This window comes from Hyla sarda, chromosome 2, assembly GCF_029499605.1.
Source record: "Hyla sarda isolate aHylSar1 chromosome 2, aHylSar1.hap1, whole genome shotgun sequence".
Lineage (NCBI taxonomy): Eukaryota > Metazoa > Chordata > Amphibia > Anura > Hylidae > Hyla > Hyla sarda.
The window spans coordinates 106,290,805-106,313,578 of NC_079190.1; the positions used below are offsets into that span (position 1 = coordinate 106,290,805).

General features: G+C 40.7%; 1 protein-coding gene across 1 annotated transcript in view; it reads right to left on the bottom strand.

The window, feature by feature from the left end:
- Positions 1–5,068: 5,068 nt before the first annotated feature.
- NCKAP1L (NCK associated protein 1 like) overlaps positions 5,069–22,774 on the bottom strand; it is a 290,353-nt gene continuing 272,647 nt past the window's right edge. The window contains exon 31 of the mRNA XM_056562778.1: positions 5,069–6,929. Within this exon, the coding sequence (XP_056418753.1) occupies positions 6,810–6,929 (120 nt within the window). The 3' untranslated portion in view covers positions 5,069–6,809. The remainder of the gene's footprint in view (positions 6,930–22,774) is intronic.

Below are 22,774 nucleotides of genomic sequence, written 5' to 3' on the forward strand. Positions count from 1 at the left end.
ACACTGCTTTATCAAGATGAAACAACCCCATGTTTCCCGTTCCATTCCAATATTTGCGGAAGATCCAAACAGAAACACACCTGTAACAATTAGACAGGTAACATGTATAAAAGGACTTTGAGCTTCACTGTTAAAGATATCTCTACTGAGGAAAGGGTCACATATAAAGTACCCTGAAACGCGTCTAGAGAAAGAATTATTTACCGCATGACCACCGCAATCCACAAACCGCCATCACTTACCTCCGACACAACTCCATCATCTTCTGATTTTACACCTGGCTGTAATCTATCCGCCATTCCACCAGACGCCGAGAGATCTTCCACGAGGCTTTCCTTTCCTTGTTTCCGGAGCAAGATCCATCTATCTCCGAGTACATCTCCATCTCCGGAGCTACTCCGTGACCGGTGACTTCTCCTCGGCCTGCGGCAACCGGGCCCGTCACCGCAAGCGCATGCCAGCGCTGGACACAGCCTCCACTACATCTGCCATCGAGCCTGCAATTACTCCGTGACCGGTGACCTTTTTTGGCCTGTGGCATCCGGGCCCGTCACCGTAAGCGCACGCTAGCGCTGGACACAGCCCCCACATATCCATCTCTCGGACGTCCAGCCAAAACCACCATTAGGAGTTGGTAACTATATCACTTTGTGAACTGTTCTAGATCACATGAGAACGGAGTGTACCGCACAAAAGTACACTATGTCGGTTTGCAATATATTGGGATAGCGGTAGAATATAATCCACATGCTATATTTTAACATCTTTTAATATATGCTTTGTATTTAAATATCATACCTCCCCACAAGGGCCCTGTGGTAGGAGGCATTTATGTATTAGATTTGCATTATTTATTTTATGTCTTATTTGTAATATTTTATATTAAATTTGTACATCATTTAAAGTGAAGCACAGTCCGATTTATTATTTTTTTTTCTGTAATTCCATCATCATGTACCATTGTATGGTATTAGTCTAGAGGCATTTGGTACCTTTTTTTCCCTTATATATTATTTTGTACTAGTATTTTATTTGGTGTAAATACTTTCCATTTAGCCTCGATTAATTTATATTGTGAGCTGCACATACCCTATTTTTTTAATTTACAAATCTGTTTAACTTTCCAGAGCCAGTTGATATATAAAAAAAAGTTTTGCCCTGGAATACCCCTTTAAGTATCGCATTAGTATAAAGGTACGCCTTTTGTCCGCGGGTACCCCTCACGCATAAGTTCTGTGCAAATTTACGTGCGAGGGGTACCCACGGATATACTTTCAGCCTTTGGGGGTACAGTTGTCAAAAAGGTTGAGAACCACTGCTCTAAAACACAGGGGTTGTGATCTTGTAGAATATCCAGCAAATGCTAGTTATCAGAATGGCAGAATTTTTTACACTTTCACATGTATGGAATAGATATATCTAATTTGCAGAAATGTCTGCCACAGATCTGCGCATGTAAACACGACCTTGGGATACAATTATTTATGCTGAGCTACATGCAAAGAGGAAAGTAAATAATACATTCTACAAGTTACTGTGGATTATATAGAAGCTATAGAAATAATAGGTCATAATAAAGTCATTGTTTCACTGACAGCTAGTAAAGAAAAACCTGTGCAAGAGTTAATTATAGCAACCAGATATAAGACTCATGGGCATCCAGCAATCCATCTATTCCCAGACTGCAGATTCAGCTTCATGTTTTTTTTTTTTTTCAGACACGCTTTGGTTAATTTAGCATTTACAGGAAGGCCAATGAGTTTCTTATTGGAATTTGGAAACATCAGTTACATATTTCCCCTTTTATTAAGTCATTGTTTAAGTGAAGGGTCGCCGTCAGGGGGGTACAGGCAGTAACTCAGTACGGGTCCCGGGTCCCATGGCCAACATCACTAACCACCTGCCAGAAGGATTTGAGACAAGTGTATAACCGAAACATCCCTTTGATTTTTTAGGGACACTGCGATGTCCCAGTTATACTTCAACAGGCCTGCGGGCACTATAAACTTGCACAGGTTGCCGGGAGGCAGCGCACACAGGCACATTGATGACGCGCTGTGCTCCCTGATTAAAGGAGATTTGACAAGCCCCCAGTTATGCCGTACTGTAAGGGCCGCAATTTCAAAGACATATTGGTAAAGTCCGACATAGGCAGTTAGAAACAGAACAAAATAGAAATGGACATGTGGCTGGGTTACAGGAAAGGTAATTTTCCGTGCCTGGGATGCAGCCACTGTAATAGTATCATTAAAGGGGACACTTTTTTTTAACCCTCAAACAGGTCAAAAGTTTACCCCTTGCAGGTCATCGTTTGTTATTTATCTGTTACAATGCCCCTGTGTGCTCTATTACGTAGGGGGAAACTACGAACAAATGTCGCATTTGGCTCAACGGTTACAAATCTTCTATACGTACAGGGAAGGTAGACCTCCCCATTCCGGGGCACTTTAAAGAATTGGGCCACAACATTAGTCAGCTGCGCTTTCGAGTAATTGGTCATTTCCCCCCGCTTAGATGTGGAGGAGATAGGGAGAAAATTTTGAAACAGAAAGAATTGAAATGGATACACAAATTGAATACCTTACACCATCATGGCCTTAACATAGATTTTAGTCTCAAACCTTACTTGTGATCTGAATCCTTGTCCTCTCTGTTTTTCTCCTCTCCTTATGCTTCTTTTTTCATCTCTGATCTTTCTTCTTTTTGCTCTCTCCCTTCCCCCCCTCCCCCCTTCCCCCCTTCTTTTTCTCTTTAATTTTTTTTCTCCTTTATACACTGTTTATTTATTTTTTATACATTTTTTCCATTTTTATTTATTTGTTCTTATTTATCATTTATTTATTATTTATTATTCATTATTTTTCATTATTTAGGTTTTCTTTTTCTTTTTTTTTATTATTTTTATTTATTTTCATCATTTTTTATTTTTATTTTTCATCATCTTTTATTTTTTATTTTCCCCCTTTTTTTCTTTTTTATTCTTTTTTCTTTTTCGTTTTGGTATTTTTCTTGAAGGAATATGTAATCTTATTTGTCATATATGTAACTAACAGACGAGAGGTGTTGATTTTAATATTGTTTAATTTTCTATTTTAGGCACTGTTCCCACCATATGTCTCAACCAGAGGGAGAACAAAACGCATGGGGGACTCCACGGTCCTGAACATCCCATGTACATTATACTGCCTTGTCTTTATGCCTGAATGCGTGTCCCTCCCGTTCGTACTTTAATCATTATGCCCGGATGATGTACATTACATGGACCTGCTGCCATTGATCATTTTTGATCTGACAGCTAAATCCATGTATTCACTACAGGGTAGCGGTGCTGGTTGTGCTGCAAATATGCGCATTCGAAAAATTTTACAGAATCGCTGACAGGAGGACACGCCGGTTTCCTGCACAGCCGCAGTGTTACTGTTTACAAACGAAGCACAGATCTTGTGATTTAAGAACACAGCATATGAATACTTAGCAAGTTATGAGAGATCAGAAGGTCAGACAATTAATGTGGAGCCCCCTTTATGCTGCGCTCCCGAAGGTTTTTATGTTACACATTGTATTTCTTGTATATTATATTGTATTATACTGTTTGACAGTTCTTAAATCACATTATCTATGGTTAAACCTATGAGATTCAGAAGGCGGTCTGAAGTGATAATAGCACATTGTTTGCACTTGTGTCTCCACCAATCACATGTATTTGCTACCTATATAAGTATGGCTCATTGACGTATGTACTATGCTTGAAAAGGCCTGTTAGCCGAAACGTTGCATTTGTTTATGCTCTGATGCAATAAAAAGCCTGCACTTTAACCGGACCTAGTGACTGGTGCTGTTTCCTTGGAGTGAAGCTTTGTATGTAACCCAATGCCTGGCAAGTAGGTGGAGTACGTGCACCTCACTAGCGATCATCCAGTGGTGAGTCCCTTCCATTAAACTATATATACATATATATATATATATATATAGTAGGCTAAAAGAGTGTGGATCCGGCACTACAGAACTAGGGTTGATTGATAAGGAAGCGGTGTAGTAGCAATGCAGGTGAGGCGTGGGTGTAGATAACGGTGGTGCAGCTCATGTAACAAGATGTGATCCACAAAGAAGAAAATCTAAGGGAATTGCACTCACCATCCACAATTGCCATCGGCAGGAAGAAGCGCTCTCAAGCGCGAAACAATTTGTCCCGTTGTGCCCCTGCCTCCTCTGTATGTGCCCGTACTCCAGCGAATAAAGATTGTGGATGGTGAGTGCAATTCTCTCTGATTTTCTTCTTTGTGGATCATATATATATATATATATATATATATATATATATATATATAGTGCTGAGAGGTCTACAACTATATGAGGACAACTATATGAGGTCACTGTTACTGTGTGGGGCAATACACAGGTATTTTGTAAAGATGTTGGCATTGTGTTGGAGAAAGGAGCCTAAATTGTTTGTCTGGCTGCTCTGACAGGTTCTGTGAGGACATATCTTGGCTGGGAGAAAACTCCATGATGGTCCAGACCAAATAGGGAAAAAGAAAAGAAAAGTAAAGAACTCAGATTAGAGAAGATGTCGTCTTTGAGTCACTGCATGTAGCTGTAAACATTTATACTGTCTGCAAAGCACTTGCTGTATAGTCAGTATGTGGGAATATCATCATTTTTTAGGCCAGTTTCACAATAATCAAATTAGGGTATATTAGATTACAGCTGTAATTGCAGCGGTGACGTCTCTCCCATAGCTGAATGGCTCTCCCATAGAGATAGATGGTGGGGTTGTGGCGGCCCCTGCTTCGGGCGGGGTTAGTGGCACGCTGCTCCAAGAGTTAAGGCTCCTTACAGGAGTTTGCGAAGGACCCCAGCGCTTGGAACCCCCGCAATCTAAAATGTAGCCCCTATCCTGCAGATAAGGAATAATTTTTTATCCATGAGAAATCTCCTTTAAATTATGATCCTTAATATATTATAATGATATAATGCAGAATGCTCAGTAAATCAGTCTTTACTTATACGTATCATATTACACCCGACTGACATATGAAAAAAAGTTGCAACAGTGTAAACACTCATGCTTAATTTATTACTTTATTTTATATGATGATCATAAAAGAAGTTCTGAGATATTATGCAAAAGTGATGTCATATAAATTCAGCAAAAATTATCATTCATTAAAGTTAACCTATTTATTTGAACATTGTCTCCTATCTGCGGGCAGGAAGAGCTGAGCAGATTGATATATACTGGTAGTTTTGCAGGAAAATTTTCAATATGACATTTTAGTCACTTATAGGAGTACTCCGGGATAAGAAAACTTATCCCCTATTCTAAGAATGGGGGATAAGTCTCAGATCGCAGGGGGAGGGGGGGGGGCGACCGCTAGGCCCCCCGCGATCACCTGTACGGGACCCCGGCAGACAGCGGCAAGGAGGCATGCCTGACCACTGAATGACGCAGCAGCCGACACGCCCCCTCAATACATCTGTATAGCCGGAGCACTACATTCGGCAGCCTCTGCCTCTGCCATAGAGATGTATTGAGGGGGCGTGATCATGCGGTGGTCAAAACTAGCTATTTCAGCAAAGAGCCAAGGACCCCATATGGGAGATCACGGGTGGTCCTAGTGGTTGAACCCCCGCAATCTGAATCTTCTCCCCTATCCTTACGTGTTTTTTTTTTTTTTATCCCGGAGTACTCCTTTAATTTAAACCTCTTGTAAGTCCTGTAGGAGTCCTTCTTACTGATTGACAACCTTTCACATATGACTGTGCATACAGGGGTAGCTGTCACTGAAAAGGACCACCCACTGGGCTTATAAGTTCAGAATGAACAAGGATTTGCATGAAAAATAAAATACAAATTATCCTGAATATTTTGTCAGAAAATGTTATATCAATCTGCCCAGCCTCTCTTGCTCTATAACAGGATGCCCTGTATGCTCAATGCGTACTCCGGCAGAAAGTTTTTTTTATTTTTATTTTTTATTTATATGCCCAGGCTGTCTGCTTAAATGCTCCCCTTCCTACTTCTGGGGGTCAGTATGTCACATTAAGGTTCCGCCCATCACAGCCATGTCCTGCCTCAGCTAGAGATTGGCTGATCGGCAATGTGACATATTGACCCCCAGCACTAGGAAGTGGAGCCCGGAGGAGACCAGGACCAGTGATAATGGAGTATATGGGGGACCAAGGAAGGTAAGTACAGTTTTTCTTTGTTTCAGCAAGCCTGGGCATGTTAAAAAAATAAAAAAATAAATTCTGCTGGAGTACTTGCAAAACTGACGTATGCAAGCAGATTACAAAACAACAAAAAGAAATAAAGGTGGCTCTTTACAGCTCATAAAATCATTGATTTTAGTAGAACTTTTCCTCAGCTAATGGACCATTATATATCATTTAGTACATGTATTAGATTTCAGTGAAGTGTCCAGAAAAACAAATGAGAAGACAGAAAAACAATGACAACTTTGGCATTTTAAAAGCAATGCGGTGTGAGATTTACAATGGCTGCAGGCATCTATAATTGGCAGCAGGATCCTCTGTGTTTGTTCTGCAGTTATTATTTGGGGTTTGCTTCTGCTGAAAACACTGGTTTGGTTACTCTGCTATTAAACATGATATAGAAAGAAATCTCACAGTGGGAGTTATTTGGAAATGATTACATTATTCTGTGCATTGTAGAGAATGAAGAATGTGGCATTGAGACCTTAGTGATCACTGATGAATATTAAAGGTTTTACAAGCAATAGACCCTATATGGTGGTCACTTCATAAATGCATATTAATATAGTAACTGGCACATTCTTTAACATCAATCAGGGAGACATTATGGTGGGAAAGGTCCGGTGGACTTCATGATAGGCATTCCGGAGCAACACATAAGGAAAACAGGATTCCAGCATGTCCACAGTGAGGAAGGAAGACTCTTCCACAATCTGAAATACAAGCAAACATAAGGTAGAAAGAAGTAACAATGACATGCAGCATCTTTGTAAGAACAGTATTCCCTCTTGTACTAAAGAACTTTAAAGCTGATAGGTATATTATATGGTATCTGTTATATTTCCCTTTATAGAAACTCTATCACCCGGTTTAAAAGGACTTGCACCGACACTAACAAGGACAGATCCTCTAAAAAAAAAATCAGTTTTGCTGTACATAAACCAAACGCAAGCAAAAAAACATGCGCTTTTCTTTTTTTTTTTTATGCTGTTTATGATGGCAGTCATATTGGTCCACAACTATTGTTTAGCACTATCTTTCCTTTGTTTGAATTAGATAATAGAGCATAGAATAAAGAAATACTTCAGGAAAAATGTATGCAGTGGTCCACATTTACAGTGCCACATTTATAATGTTTTAAACACTTTTTAGACACTTATAAGCTAGGTCCTAGGAACAAAAGGGGCATGGTACAGTAAAAGTATGGCTTTGGTAAAAAAAAAAAAAATCTAATAAATCTGATGCATTTGAAGACTGTACATTTAAGAATTAGAGCTTTTTCATAAACCTGGGCCATTGTGTTGTACAAAATGAAATGCCTGAGGGGCATTATACGACTTATCTATTCAAAGTACATCCCTGTATCCAAAGATGTAGTTTGTAGCTTCGGGGCTCAGATGCAAAATCTGCTACAGGGCCCCATATGCCAATTATTGTACTGCTCTCTCTCTCTTATGGGGCAGATGTGCTTTGGGGCCCCCTTAAACACCAGGGCCCTGATGTGACTGCTACCTCTGCTACCTCCATAGCTACGCCCCTGCCAGTGTCATGACCACTCTCTCTGGCCCCATGCTAACATTGTGTATGGGTATTGATATGGGGTGTTCATAGGACCAATAGTCTCCTGTATAGTTTTGAGGAGTAAGTGTAAATTTAAAGAAATAGGCTACACATCCATTTTTGCCCCTAAGTGCATTATGATAAATAGTAGCACAGAACTTATTTTCTAGCATATTCCTTATGATTTGAATGGTTTGAACTATACAAACTCCCAGCATATAACTATAATCTGGTCCTGGCCTGAAGACTAGGCAGACTATTAGGAGGACAGCTATATACAGTGGGGTAAGTTCTCCCACTTGAGATCAGAGAGGCCTGTAATTTTCATCATAGGTATACCTCAACTATGAGAGACATAATGAGAAAAAAAAATCTATAAAATCGCATTGTATGATTTTTAAAGAATTTATTTTCAAATTATGGTGGAAAATAAGTATTTGGTCACCTACAAACAAGCAAGATTTCTGGCTCTTACAGACCTGTAACTTCTTCTTTAGGAGTCTCCTCTGTCCTCCACTCATTGCCTGTATTAATGGCACCTGTTTGAACTTGTTATAAATATAAAAGACAACTGTCCACAACCTCAAACAGTCACACTCCAAACTCCACTATGGTCAAGACCAAAGAGCAATTGAATGACACAAGAAACAGAATTGTAGAGCTGCACCAGGCTGGGAAGACTGAATCAGCAATAGGCAAGCAGCTTGGTGTGAAAAAATCCACTGTGGGAGCAATTATTAGAAAATGCAAGACATACAAGGCCACGGATAATCTCCCTCGATCTGGGGCTCCACGCAAGATCTCACCACGTGGTGTCAAAATGATCACAAGAACAGTGAACAAAAATCCGAGAACCACCACCAGAACCACCAGACCTAGTAACGTGTCCCCCTGCTTAAGCCAGTACATATAGACAAAGGGAGACAGCGCTCCTAGTGTGATGTCATAAGATAATAAAGAAAGGGGCTATAAGCAAACCTGCTCACCGATGTTGGTTGTACTGAGACCAAGTACAACAATGGTGTAGGCATAAAACCCTGGATGGGTGAGACTTGGTAGCCGCTCCTGGCAACACAAGGTGAAGCAAAAACAGATCCCTCCAGGACAGCACAGGATAGAGCTGGCGCACAAGACTTGAAAGGTAAAAACTGATTTATTTTACCCGGCATGCAACGCGTTTCGCTGGATAACCAGCTTCATCAGGCATGTTGGGAAAGGGGAGGACTAGAGATATTTATACAGAAACATTAACCCATACATTGCTGGTAAAAAACATACAATATACAGGAAAAAACAAATACAGACCAAAAAATATTTTAAAAAGAATTTACATTAAAAGAAGGGTGGGAAGCAGTTCATGCTAACTCGCATTCTCGATCATCTCATTTAATCCTTCAGGAAAAAGGGAACATAATGAAAAAATCCAAAAGGAATCTCTGTTGATTAATCTTTGAAACCGGTTTCTTGCAGCTGATGGTATAACTTCAATAACTTGCAATTTCAAACATTCAAAATTTACTGCATGTATCTGACAAATATGTCGAGAGACACTATGTAGCATGAACTGCTTCCCTACATTAGACCGGTGTTTGTTCATGCGGTGACCGCACCGTCTGAATGGTGCGGCCCACATATTGTAAACCGCATATACAAGAGAGAAGGTAAACAGCATAGCTGCTCTCACAATCATGTAACCCATTAATTGAAAAGGACCTTTTCGAAATATTTGAAGTAAAGCTGTCACTTTTATCAATCATAGTGCAACATTTACACCTAGCTTTCCCACATATGATGGTGCCATTGCCCCGTTCTGCAAACTTAAGGGCATCAGAGGGATTGTATGTCAGACCATCACTAGGGGCAACCGAATTCCGCAGATTTTTGGACCTGCGGAATGTGACACCCGGGTGGTCTGCCAAAACATCCATCAAAATTGGATCTCCTTTTAGTATATACCAATATTTATTCATGATTGTTTTTATTTTAGATGCTGCACAGTTAAAATTGGTAATAGAATTATGGCGATAGCGATTATTAATCTTAATATTTCTCTGTACGATCTCATTGTTAGAGTTATCATTGGTCACATTTTTAGGGGTTAATAAGTCTCACTGTTGATGCGTTTTTACTCGATTAAAAGCCTTATTAAGTATGCATTTAGGATAATGTTTTTCTCTAAAACGATTCTGCAGAACACGGGACTGCTCAATAAAATCCAGATTAGAAGTACAATTTTTACGGATTCGTAAATATTGCCCATAGGGCACATTGCGAATCCACTGTGGATAATGAGAACTGTCGAAATCTAGCATGCTGTTAGTATCAACAGGTTTAAAAAACGTTTTCGTTTTTATACTCCCATCAGAATCCTTTCTGAGTTGTAAATCCAAAAAATCAATAGAGGAAGGGGAACAGTGTAACGTAAATTTGAGACCCCAGGTGTAACATAAATTTGAGACCCCAGGAGTGTATCCACCAACTCCTGGGCTTGTAAAACGGACCCTGTCCAAATAATGAACAGGTCGTCAATATATCGCCTATAGAAGGCGACATACCGACTGAAAACAGGGGACTGTGCGATAAACAGGGGCTCAAAACGCCCCATAACCAAATTGGCATAACTGGGGGGCGAATCGAGTCCCCATCGCACAGCCCCTGCATTGCCTGTAAATAATATCATTGAAACTAAAAATTTTGTGTTCCAATATAAAAAAATGGAGTCTATAATAAAAAGTGCCTGAGTAGGTGAAAAATTAATGTCCGACAAAAAAACCTCTTTTATGGCCCCTAGACCAATAGATGTGACAATGTTTGAGTAGAGTGCACAGACATCTAGTGTAAGAAACAAAAAATTAGGTGGAAAAATAATATTACTTAATTCCCTAATAAGGATTCTTTCTGATAGTGAGTACAATGAAATTTTGGACAGTGATCCTTCCCCCCAATATTTTTTGGAATACAACCAATTAATAAAGAGAGCTATTGATGGTAACCTATTAAATAAAAAGGAACACAATTTTTTGTTGGTTAAAAATTATGTATTACCCATGTTTTATTATTTGCCCAAATTACATAAATCTTTAGTTTGTCCTCCGGGTCGTCCTATTATATCTGGTGTGGGGTCCCTTACTTGCAATTTATCACATTATATTGATTTGTTTTTACAACCTTTTGTTCTTTCATTACCTTCTAATCTTAAAGATTCGACTCAGCTTATTAGGGAATTAAGTAATATTATTTTTCCACCTAATTTTTTGTTTCTTACACTAGATGTCTGTGCACTCTACTCTTGGTCACATCTATTGGTCTAGGGGCCATAAAAGAGTTTTTTTTTGTCGGACATTAATTTTTCACCTACTCAGGCACTTTTTATTATAGACTTCATTTTTTTCATATTGGAACACAACATTTTTAGTTTCAATGATATTATTTACAGGCAATGCAGGGGCTGTGCGATGGGGACTCGATTCGCCTCTCAGTTAAGCCAATTTTGTTATGGGGCGTTTCGAGTCCCTGTTTATCGCACAGTCCCCTGTTTTCAGTCGATATGTCGCCTTCTATAGACGATATATCGACGACCTCTTCATTATTTGGACAGGGTTCGTTTTACAAGCCCAGGAGTTCGTGGATACATTCAACACAAACACCTGGGGTCTCAAATTTACGTTACACTGTTCCCCTTCCTCTATTGATTTTTTTGGATTTACAACTCAGAAAGGATTCTGATGGGAGTATAAAAACTAAAAGGTTTTTTAAACCTGTTGATATTAACAGCCTGCTAGATTTCAACAGTTCTCATTATCCACAGTGGATTTGCAATGTGCCCTATGGGCAATATTTACGAATCCGTAAAAATTGTACTTCTAATTTGGATTTTATTGAGCAGTCCCGTGTTCTGCAGAATTGTTTTAGAGAAAAACATTATCCTAAATGCATACTTAATAAGGCTTTTAATCGAGTAAAAATGCATCATCAGGGAGACTTATTAACCCCTAAAAATGTGACCATTGATAACTCTAACAATGAGATCATACAGAGAAATATTAAGATTAATAATCGCTATCGTCATAATTTTATTACCAATTTTAACTGTGCAGCATCTAAAATAAAAACAATCATGAATAAATATTGGTATATACTAAAAGGAGATCCAATTTTGAGGGATGTTTTGGCAGACCACCCGGGTGTCACATTCCGCAGGTCCAAAAATCTGCGGAATTTGGTTGCCTCTAGTGATGGTCTGAGACACAATCCCTCTGATGCCCTTAATTTGCAGAACGGGGCAGTGGCACCATCATATGTGGGAAAGCTAGGTGTAATTGTTGCACTATGATTGATAAAAGTGACAGCTTTACTTTGAATGTTTCGAAAAGGTCCTTTTCAATTAATGGGTTACATGATTGTGAGAGCAACTATGCTGTTTACCTTCTCTCTTGTATATGCGGTTTACAATATGTGGGCCGCACCATTCAGACGGTGCGGTCACCGCATGAACAAACACCGGTCTAATGTAGGGAAGCAGTTCATGCTACATAGTGTCTCTCGACATATTTGTCAGATACATGCAGTAAATTTTGAATTTTGAAATTGCAAGTTATTGAAGTTATACCATCAGCTGCAAGAAACTGGCTTCAAAGATTAATCAACAGAGAATCCTTTTGGATTTTTTCATTATGTTCCCTTTTTCCTGAAGAATTAAATGAGATGATCGAGAACGCGAGTTAGCATGAACTGCTTCCCACCCTTCTTTTAATGTAAATTCTTTTCAAAATAATATGGTCTGTATTTGTTTTTTCCTGTATATTGTGTTTTTTACCAGCAATGTAAGGGTTAATGTTTCTGTATAAATATCTCTAGTCCTCCCCTTTCCCAACATGCCTGATGAAGCTGGTTATCCAGCGAAACGCATTGCATGCCGGGTAAAATAAATCAGTTTTTACCTCTCAAGTCTTGTGCGCCAGCTCTATCCTGTGCTGTCCTGTTAAGCCAGTACATGTCTAGGCCCATCTGAAGTTTGCTAGAGAGCATTTGGATGATCCAGAAAAGGATTGGGAGAATGTCATATAGTCAGATGAAATCAAAGTAGAACTTTTTGGTAAAAACTCAACTTGTCATGTTTGGAGGAGAAAGAATGCTGTGTTTCATCCAAAGAACACCATACCTACTGTGAAGCATGGGGGTGGAAACATCATGCTTTGGGGCTGTTTTTCTGCAAAGGGTACAGGACGACTGATCTGTGTAAAGGAAAGAATGAATGGGGACAAGTATCATGAGATTTTGACTGAAAATCTCCTTCCATCAGCAAGGGCATTGAAGATGAAACGTGGCTGGGTCTTTCAGCATGACAATGATCCCAAACACACCGCCCGGGCAACTAAGGAGTGACTTTGTAAGAAGAATTTCAAGGTCCTGGAGTGGACTAGCCAGTCTCCAGATCTCAACTAGTGTTGCTCGCGAATATTCACAATGCGAATTTTATTCGCAAATATCGCATATTCGCGAATTCGCGAATATTCGCGAATATAGCACTATATATTCGTAATTACGAATATTCATTTTTTTATTTTTATTTTTGTAATATTTTTTTTCACAGTGATCATCCCTCTCTGCTTCCAGCTTGTGTGGTGTAAAGAAGGCTCTAATACTACTGTGTGAGACTGGTGTGCGAATTTTCGCTTATGCTAATTTTGGTTTATGCTAATTTTCGCACACGCGAATTTTCACATATGCGAAAATAAAACGTGAATATTAAGAATACGCGAATTTAGCGAATATATGATGAATATTCGTCCATATATTCGCGAAATATCGCGAATTCGAATATGGCCTATGCCGCTCAACACTAATCTCAACCCAATAGAAAACCTTTGGAGGGAGTTGAAAGTCCGTGTTGCCCAGCGACAGCCCCAAAACATCACTGCTCTAGAGGAGAACTGCATGGAGGAATGGGCCAAAATGCCAGCAACAGTGTGTGAAAACCTTGTGAAGACACACAGAAAACGTTTGACCTCTGTCATTGCCAACAAATGGTATATTACAAAGTATTGAGATTAACTTTTGTTATTAACCAAATACTTATTTCCCACCATAATTTGCAAATAAATTCTTTAAAAATCAGACAATGTGATTTTATGGATTTTTTTTCTCATTATGTCTCTCATAGTTGAGGTATACCTAAGATGAAAATTACAGGCCTCTCTCATCTTTATTAAGTGTCAGAACTTGCACAATTGGTGGCTGACTAAATACTTTTTGCCCCACTGTACACACATCTTGTGCCTAATAGAAAATCCAGCATTGGCTTGGAGAGCTCATTTACTTTACTGCCATAATCCTGGTAGGAATGAATCAGGATTTTGATAGCTTTCATATCAGCCGGTTATAGACATTGTTATTTAATATTTCACATTTCATTAAAATTTTAAACTGAAAAAGTGGTAAATATAAGGTTAAGATATTTTTATTAAACAATGAGTTTGTATTTGCTACATTAGTAATTGTAGGTTAATGAATGTCTGTTTATAAGAGGTATGTTTATGTAATGGAACTAAACAAAGATGGAATTAGCAAAAATATTGAAGATGTAAACATTACATTAAAAGATAAGCTGACCTGTATTTGTTGTCAGTAAGGGTGCATTCACACCCCGATTGTGCAATACGGCCGCCAGCGGCCGTATTGCACAATCATGGTGTGAATGCACCATTAAAGGGGTGCTCCCGTGGAAAACTTTTTTTTTTTTTTTTAAATCTTAATCCTTCCAGTACTTTTGAGGGGCTGTATACTAAAGAGAAATCCAAAAAAGAAATGCCATCAGAGGAAATGCATTTCTTTTTTGGATTTCTCTTTAGTATACAGCCCCTCAAAAATACTGGAAGGATTAAGATTTTTTAATAGAAGTGATTTACAAATCTGTTTAACTTTCTGGCACCAGTTGATTTAAAAAAAAAAAGTTTTCCACGGGAGTACCCCTTTAAAGTGCTGCATCCATTTCCAAGTTTCCATGTACAGCTTTGCTACCAGGCCACATGGCTGCACAGGTTGTGACCTGTGCAGGGAAAACTTTGCAGCCTCTTTATTTTCAGGGGGACTAGGGGGGTCCAGGAGGTCAAAAAACAAAGTTTGTCATCTGTGTCACCTACATTATGTGTAATACTAAAGTAATAATGCAAGAACTACTTTATATGTACCAAGTCACGACAAGCTCGCCCCTCCTACATTTGTCCAAACATTTTACATAGATTTACTAAGCCATGAAAACCATGCTTGTCATAATGAAGTTTCATTGCAATGAACTTGACACTTTAATGTGTTACAAACCAATAAGTTGATGGTGTAATATTGTGCAGATAATATGGTTTCCTTGATCCGTACCGCAAGGTTACAATAGAAAATGTATAGATATAAAAAATACAAAAGAAAGAAAATTACGAAGATTGAAAAGCATTACAGAAGTTTGACATGTGCTGGGAATACTGGGTAATGGACCAATGATCATTGCTACATGGAGGAGAATGTGCCTAATACATAACCCCTGCTGTGTATTGATGAGAAGTTGCTTTGTATATTTCCCTCTGGACCATGCATAGTCCTCGGTAAATAGGTAATAAGAATTATCAAGTGTCTACATAGACAGATAAATGAAGCAAGGTTTGGTAAATACATGTATTGATTTAGACAGCTTTGGTCACTTTCATCCCCACTGTGATAATATAGAGCTGCTCAGGAATAAGCCCAAACTTCATTACGTCTGTCACAGCGAGTGCACATCAGCGCTCGGTTCAGGGAAAAAACCCTTATGGAATTAGCTGTGTAATTGGCTAGACAGAATAAATCGAAACCATACAAACGGAAAATATCGAAATTATTTATTTTATTGGAAATTATTTTTTTTATGTTTTGAAACCTTGTCTCAAAGAAGATTTCATCAGATGTAATAGTGATAATGTATTCGGACAAGATTACATTTTACACTTTGGCTGCATTTGACTTAAAATAAGGTCACGTTTACCTACTTGAAAAAACATGGTTACTAGTATGTAAAATAAACCATTAGTGTTGCCTATAGTGATTTCCTGTTATATTAGTGACCTAGGAGGTATCCTGCAGGTGCTTACCCCTCCTCCGTCCTTAGAAATAATGTCCCAGCTAAGATATTAATGGTAACTGGTTTCCAAACTGCTGTTGTTTAACATTTACATGATATCTAGGATCGGATTAATGAAGATATCTAAGAAAACCTTATTCCACATACCTCATTAGGTCATATGGATATCATAAAGGTTGTCCATGTCCACTGTTTAGCGCACACACTTCTAGCCAGAATGGATTGCCATTAACAAATATCAGCTCTTTCTGCTGTATGGAGATGTCTAGATGACTGGGCCAGCATTGACTGCAAAAATGGTTAATTTAATGAGTGAGTCTATATAGGGATTTTCTGTGCAAAATGTAATGATGGCCTATCCTCAGAATAGGTAATTATTATCAGATTGGTGGAGGTCTGATACCCAGCATATTTAAGGGGCTGTGCTTTAGTACCCCAGAATGACCACTACACAATGTACAGCGCCATCTGCTTTCTGCTCTGTTTAACCCCTTAAGGACTCAGCCCATTTTGGCCTTAAGGACTCAGACAATTTAATTTTTACGTTTTCATTTTTTCCTCCTCGCCTTCTAAAAATCATAACTCTTTTATATTTTCATCCACAGACTAGTATGAGGGCTTGTTTTTTGCGCGACCAGTTGTCCTTTGTAATGACATAACTCATTATATCATAAAATGTATGGCGCAACCAAAAAACACTATTTTTGTGGGGAAATTAAAACAAAAAACGCAATTTTGCTAATTTTGGAAGGTTTCGTTTTCACGCCGTACAATTTATGGTAAAAATGACGTGTGTTCTTTATTCTGAGGGTCAATACGATTAAAATGATACCCATTATTACATACTTTGATATTATTGTTGCGCTTAAAAAAAATCACAAACTTTTTAACCAAATTAGTACGTTTATAATCCCTTTATTTTGATGACCTATAACTTTTTTATTTTTCCGTATAAGCGGCGGTATGGGGGCTCATTTTTTGTGACATGATCTGTACTTTTTTTGATACCACATTTGCATATTAAAAACTTTTAATACATTTTTTATAATTTTTTTTTTTTAATAAAATGTATTAAAAAAGTAGGAATTTTGGACTTTTTTTTTTTTTCGTTCACGCCGTTAACCGTACGGGATCATTAACATTTTATTTTAATAGTTCGGACATTTACACACGCGCTGATACCAAATATGTCTATAAAAAAATTTTTTGCGCTTTTTGGGGGTAAAATAGGAAAAAACGGACGTTTTACTTTTTATTGGGGGAGGGGATTTTTCCCTTTTTTTTTACTTTTACTTTTACATTTTTTTACTTTTTTTTTTACACTTGAATAGTCCCCATAGGGGACTATTCATAGCAATACCATGATTGCTAATACTGATCTGTTCTATGTATAGGACATAGAACAGATCAGTATTAACGGTCATCTCCTGCTCTGGTCTGCTCGATCACAGACCAGAGAAGGAGACGCCGGGAGCCGCACGGAGGAATGAGAGGGGACCTCCGTGCGGCGTTATGAATGATCAGATCCCCGCAGCAGCGCTGCGGGCGATCCGATCATTCATTCAAATCGCGCACTGCCGCAGATGCCGGGATCTGTATTGATCCCGGCACCTGAGGGGTTAATGGCGGACGCCCGCGAGATCGCGGGCGTCGGCCATTGCCGGCGGGTCCCTGGCTGCGATCAGCAGCCGGGATCAGCCGCGCATGAAACGGGCATCGCTCCGATGCCCGCGGTTATGCTTAGGACGTTAAGTACCACCGCACCAGGACGTACATTTACGTCCTGCGTCCTTAAGGGGTTAATAAAATTTGTTGGAAAACAAACATAAAAAGCTGAATTGTGACATCTAAAACCTTAAAGGGGTATTCCAGAAAAAAATACTTTTTTTTTATATCAACTGCAGCATGAACTAGCATAAGTATATAACTCACCTATGTAACTCAGACTGTTTCTAGTTATCATATGTGCTAAATATGCAAAATAAGAGGGGAATGAAGGAGTGTTTTTATGAGAACAATTTACAGCTGTGTTGTTATGGTCATTATAATGTGTGAGGGGAGTAGTAGGCAATGGGGGGATAGGCAGGCAAGCCCAAATGGGTAGGATTGGGCATAGTGTAATGAGTATATTTAAAAGCCATATAAAAACGAGATTAGATGTTTAGCAAAATTAAAATGGCATGGGTTTAGGAACCACTAAGTGGGAAACCTTTTATTATTGCAACATGACTTGCCTGGCTCGTAAGGGGTTGCTGTCCATGGTGGTTGGCTCAAGAGCATAATTCAGACATACTGGCAGCAACCCTAGGGGGCTATACTCAAGTGGGCCTAGCTGGCTGGCTAGAAAGGCATCCCTTGCAGATCTGCTTGACTGCAATTTAATCCATGATGAGTCTCCATCCTGCTAAGCTGATCTGAAAACTGGAACCAGCCTGATGTACTGTAGAATATTATATATCATTGGCGAAGTCCATGTCAACATGTATTTTGGCTGTCATTCCTGGGAAGGAAGAACAAGGTGCTAACTGGGATATGTTTATTGATGACTCCATAATTATTTCCTCTACATTGAGCGATTCCATTATTCTTTCCCCAACAAACATTTTCTCTACCTGATCTGGAAAGGCTTATGCCAGTAATCCAATTAATTGATCTTCATAGGGCTGTGCACAGAGTTGTGTGTGCCCTCACCATCTTGTCTTGGCAATATCTCAGAGTCCTCCATGGATTCTTATGTAATGCAAGTGTTCAATGTTCCTAATTATAGTATATAATACTCTGCTCATAATGAAATGTGCATGTTATTTTCTTCAGCACAGCACATTTTCCTTCTGTCTCCTAGCAGCATCTTGGATACTCAGGAAGAAATGTCAGTGTATTTTCATATATCTGATTTATGTTCAGTGCCATGAAGATTTTAACCTTCTCTTGTCAGAATAAATTTAACTTCTATGACAAAAGAACAGGACTTCTACACAGCTGGGTCACAAATGATCTCAGGTTGATAACACTAAATCTGAATAGCAGGGACATTTATTAAAATTGCCAAAAATGGTTCAGAAATTGTGCAAAATTAGATTTTGCTGTGCAGTCATTTTTATCCAAAGAGATAACTTTTGGTCACTTCATCCAGATAATCTATTATGAGCAGTGTGTGCCCCTTCTTGACATGCGCAGTGAAGACCAGTTAGGAATGGCGGGGAGAGGGAGAGCCAGAGGGAGGGGGGATAATTATTCATAAGCGGGCGGCGCTGCGAACGGGCGGTGTTGACATCACAGTGGCTATTGAAAACCCCGCCCGTGCCAGTTACAGCCACATTTGCATATATAGAAAAACAAAGATTGAGGGTGAACGGTCGGACGGATCCGGGCAAGGTTGGGATCATATGAATCAGCGTCCCCCGCACTCTCTGTCAGTACCTGTGCTTAGTGTGACAGTTTTCCTTAAAATGGAATAGTGATTCTCCTGACAAAAATACAATAAACCTGAAAACCAGATTATTGTGATTTTATTATTCAAACCTCAAGGAAAAAGTATGAAAAATAAAATGTCCTAGTGCCACTTATAGCCATCTTTTTATGGCTAAACATTGAATTACATGTATAAGTGGTACTAAAAGGAAAGTTGTCTTCCTTCTGGAAGACTTTTGCCACGGAATTGACATACAGTATGTCTTCCGCAATTTAAATTGCATACTGTGAGCAATGGAGGCATCATTTTCTAGATTTAGGCAGATGAAGTGTCATATCTCGGGGGTTCAAGCATTGTTGGCATGTTTCTTTATGACTCTGATCCTTAGAAATGCACTGATTTATTACTATTTTTATTTGGTTTTCTTACAGCAGAGCTAAGGTATTGTCAATGCTATTAGCCATTCCTACATTCCATAGAATTTGCTGAAAACTCAGTCTGGAGTTTGGTTCTTCCATCTTCTTCCATACTACTGGATATCCTCATTACTTAGATAGGAAGGCATTGGATGATCCTATCCCTGGCTGTTGGCTTACTAAGCCTATCAGACCTTGGAAATAGATTCCCCTTGCTAAAAAAGAGGAAAAGGGGTCTAGTTGCTACCCAAAATGAAGATTTTGTTGTTTGTGTGAGTGTGTGTATATGTATATATATATATATATATATATATATATATATATATATATATATGGTAGCCCTTGGGGGGTGTATGGTAGTGGTGTGGTAGAGGTATTGAAGGGGTTAATGTTACCCCTAGAGTTCGTGACGCCAGGCTGACGGCTGGTATGCTGAATCAATGTTCCGGCCTATCGCCGCCCTTCCCAGTAACGATAGGTGCATAAAATAACTGAAGGTCCACAAGGAGATTTGAACTTGAACTTGGATAACTTTTAATGAAGTGCTTGCAATATTCACGGCACAGTAACAGTCTCATACAAATAGTCTTTAGGTTGCTTAGTGACTGGCAGTAGTTGCGGACCTTGAGCTAGACATACAGTCTCTGAATTTAGGAAGAGATTTGCAGATCCATCCGGATTTAGGGGAGTTATTGTAACGCCAAGCGCTCCGGGCCCCGCTTCCCCTCCGGAGCGCCTGCGGCTTCACTTGCCTGCTTGCAGCGCCCCAGTCAGCAAGTCTGACCGGGAGCGCTGCTCAGTGTCCCTCGGCGGGATGCGATCCCCGTGGCGGGACGTGCCCGCCCGCGGGTCGCATCCCATGTCACTCACCGGCCCCGTCCTTCTGCTCAGTCCCGGCGCGCGCGGCACTGCTCTCTAGGGCGCGCGCGCGCCGGGTCTCTCAGATTTAAAGGGCCAGTGCACCATTAATTGGTGCCTGGCCCAATTAGTTCCTAACACCCCCTACACTATATAAACCCACTTCCCCTTCCTGTCCCTGCCGGATCTTGTTGCCTTGTGCCCTGAGAAAGTGTTTCTGTGTGTTCCATTGCCTGTGTATCCAGACCCTTGCCGTTGCTCCTGACTACGAACCATTGCTGCCTGCCCAGACCTTCTGCTATGTCCAACCTTGCTCTTGCCTTGTCCTTGTGTACCGTGCCTGTCTCAGCTGTCAGTGAGGTTGAGTGGCTATCGGGTGGAATGACCTGGGGGTTACCTGCCGCTGCAAGTCCCTCCCGCTTTGCGGCGGGCTCTGGTGAAGACCAGTAACCCCTTAGATTCCATTCCCCTGGTACGGCCCACGCCATCACCTCACTGACACAGAGGATCCACCACCCGTGTCCTCTCCGCATACCAGTCCGGATCCTGACAGTAAATCCGGCCATGGATCCCGCTGAGGTCCCGCTGCCCAGTGTCGCTGACCTAACCATGGTCACCCAGCAATCACAGCAGATCGCGCAACAAGGACAACAGCTGACTCAGTTGACCGCTATGCTGCAACAGCTTCTGCCGAGACAACAGCAACCCTCTCCTCTGCCAGCTCCTGCATCTCCTCCGCAGCGAGTGTCTGCTCCCAATTACGGCCTGTCTCTTCCAGACAAGTTTGATGGGGACTCTAAACTGTGCCGTGGATTCCTGTCCCAGTGTTCCCTACACCTGGAGATGATGTCAGACCAATTTCCCACAGAACGGTCTAAGGTGGCGTTCGTGGTCAGCCTCCTGTCTGGAAAGGCCTTGTCATGGGCCACACCGCTTTGGGACCGCAACGATCCTGCCACTGCTAAAATCCAGTCCTTCTTCTCAGAAGTACGTAGTGTCTTTGAGGAGCCAGCCCGGGCTTCCTCAGCCGAGACTGCTTTGCTGAATCTTGTCCAAGGGAGTTCTTCAGTGGGCGAATACGCCATCCTGTTCCGCACCCTCGCCTCTGAGCTTTCCTGGAATAATGAGGCCCTCTGCGCGACCTTCAAGAAAGGCTTATCCAGTCACATCAAAGATGTCCTGGCCGAACAAGAAATTCCTGCTAACCTGTCTGAACTAATCCATTTGGCCACCCGCATCGACATGTGTTTCTCGGAAAGACACCAGGAGCTTCGTCAGGAAAAGGATCTTGTTCACATCAGGCGGTTTTCCTCCCAGGCTCCTCTCCTCCAACATCCTTTGCATTCTGTTCCTGTGCCTCCTGCCGAGGAGGCTATGCAAGGGGATCGGTCTCGCCTGACCCAACAGGAGAGGACTCGCCGTAGGAATGAAAACCTGTGCCTATATTGTGCAAGCACCGAACATTTCCTAAAAGACTGTTCTATTCGTCCTCCGCGTCTGAGAAACTCACCCACTCACCTAGTCAACGTAGGAGAGTCGTTGCTAGGAGTGAATTCTACCTCTCCACGATTGACTTTACCTGTGCGGATTGCTATACCCGCTAATGCTACTTCCTTCTCCGCTGTGGCCTTCTTGGACTCGGGTTCAGCAGGAAGTTTCATTGAAGCCTCTCTAGTCAACAGATTCAACATTCCAGTCACCCGTCTTGTCAAACCTCTCTTCATTTCATCCGTCAATGGAGAGAGACTAGTCTGCACCGTGCGTTACCGCACTCAACCGCTACTCATGTCTGTTGGAATTCACCATCATGAACATATTGAATTTTTTGTGATAACCAACTGCACTTCTGAAATTCTTGAGGGCTTGCCCTGGCTCCAACGTCATTCGCCTAGCCTCGACTGGGTCACCGGGGACATTAAGAGCTGGGGATCTTCTTGCCACAAGCGATGTCTCCACCCAGTTTCTTCCTGCCAAGTCTCCATGGCTACTCCATTGCCAGGTCTTCCTAAGGCCTATCTGGACTTTTCGGACGTCTTTTGTAAAAAACAAGCAGAGGTCTTACCTCCGCATAGACCCTATGACTGCCCTATTGACCTGCTCCCTGGTACCACACCGCCCCGTGGTAGGATTTACCCACTTTCTGTCCCGGAATCACAAGCTATGTCTGAGTACATACAAGAAAACCTCAAAAGAGGTTTTATCCGG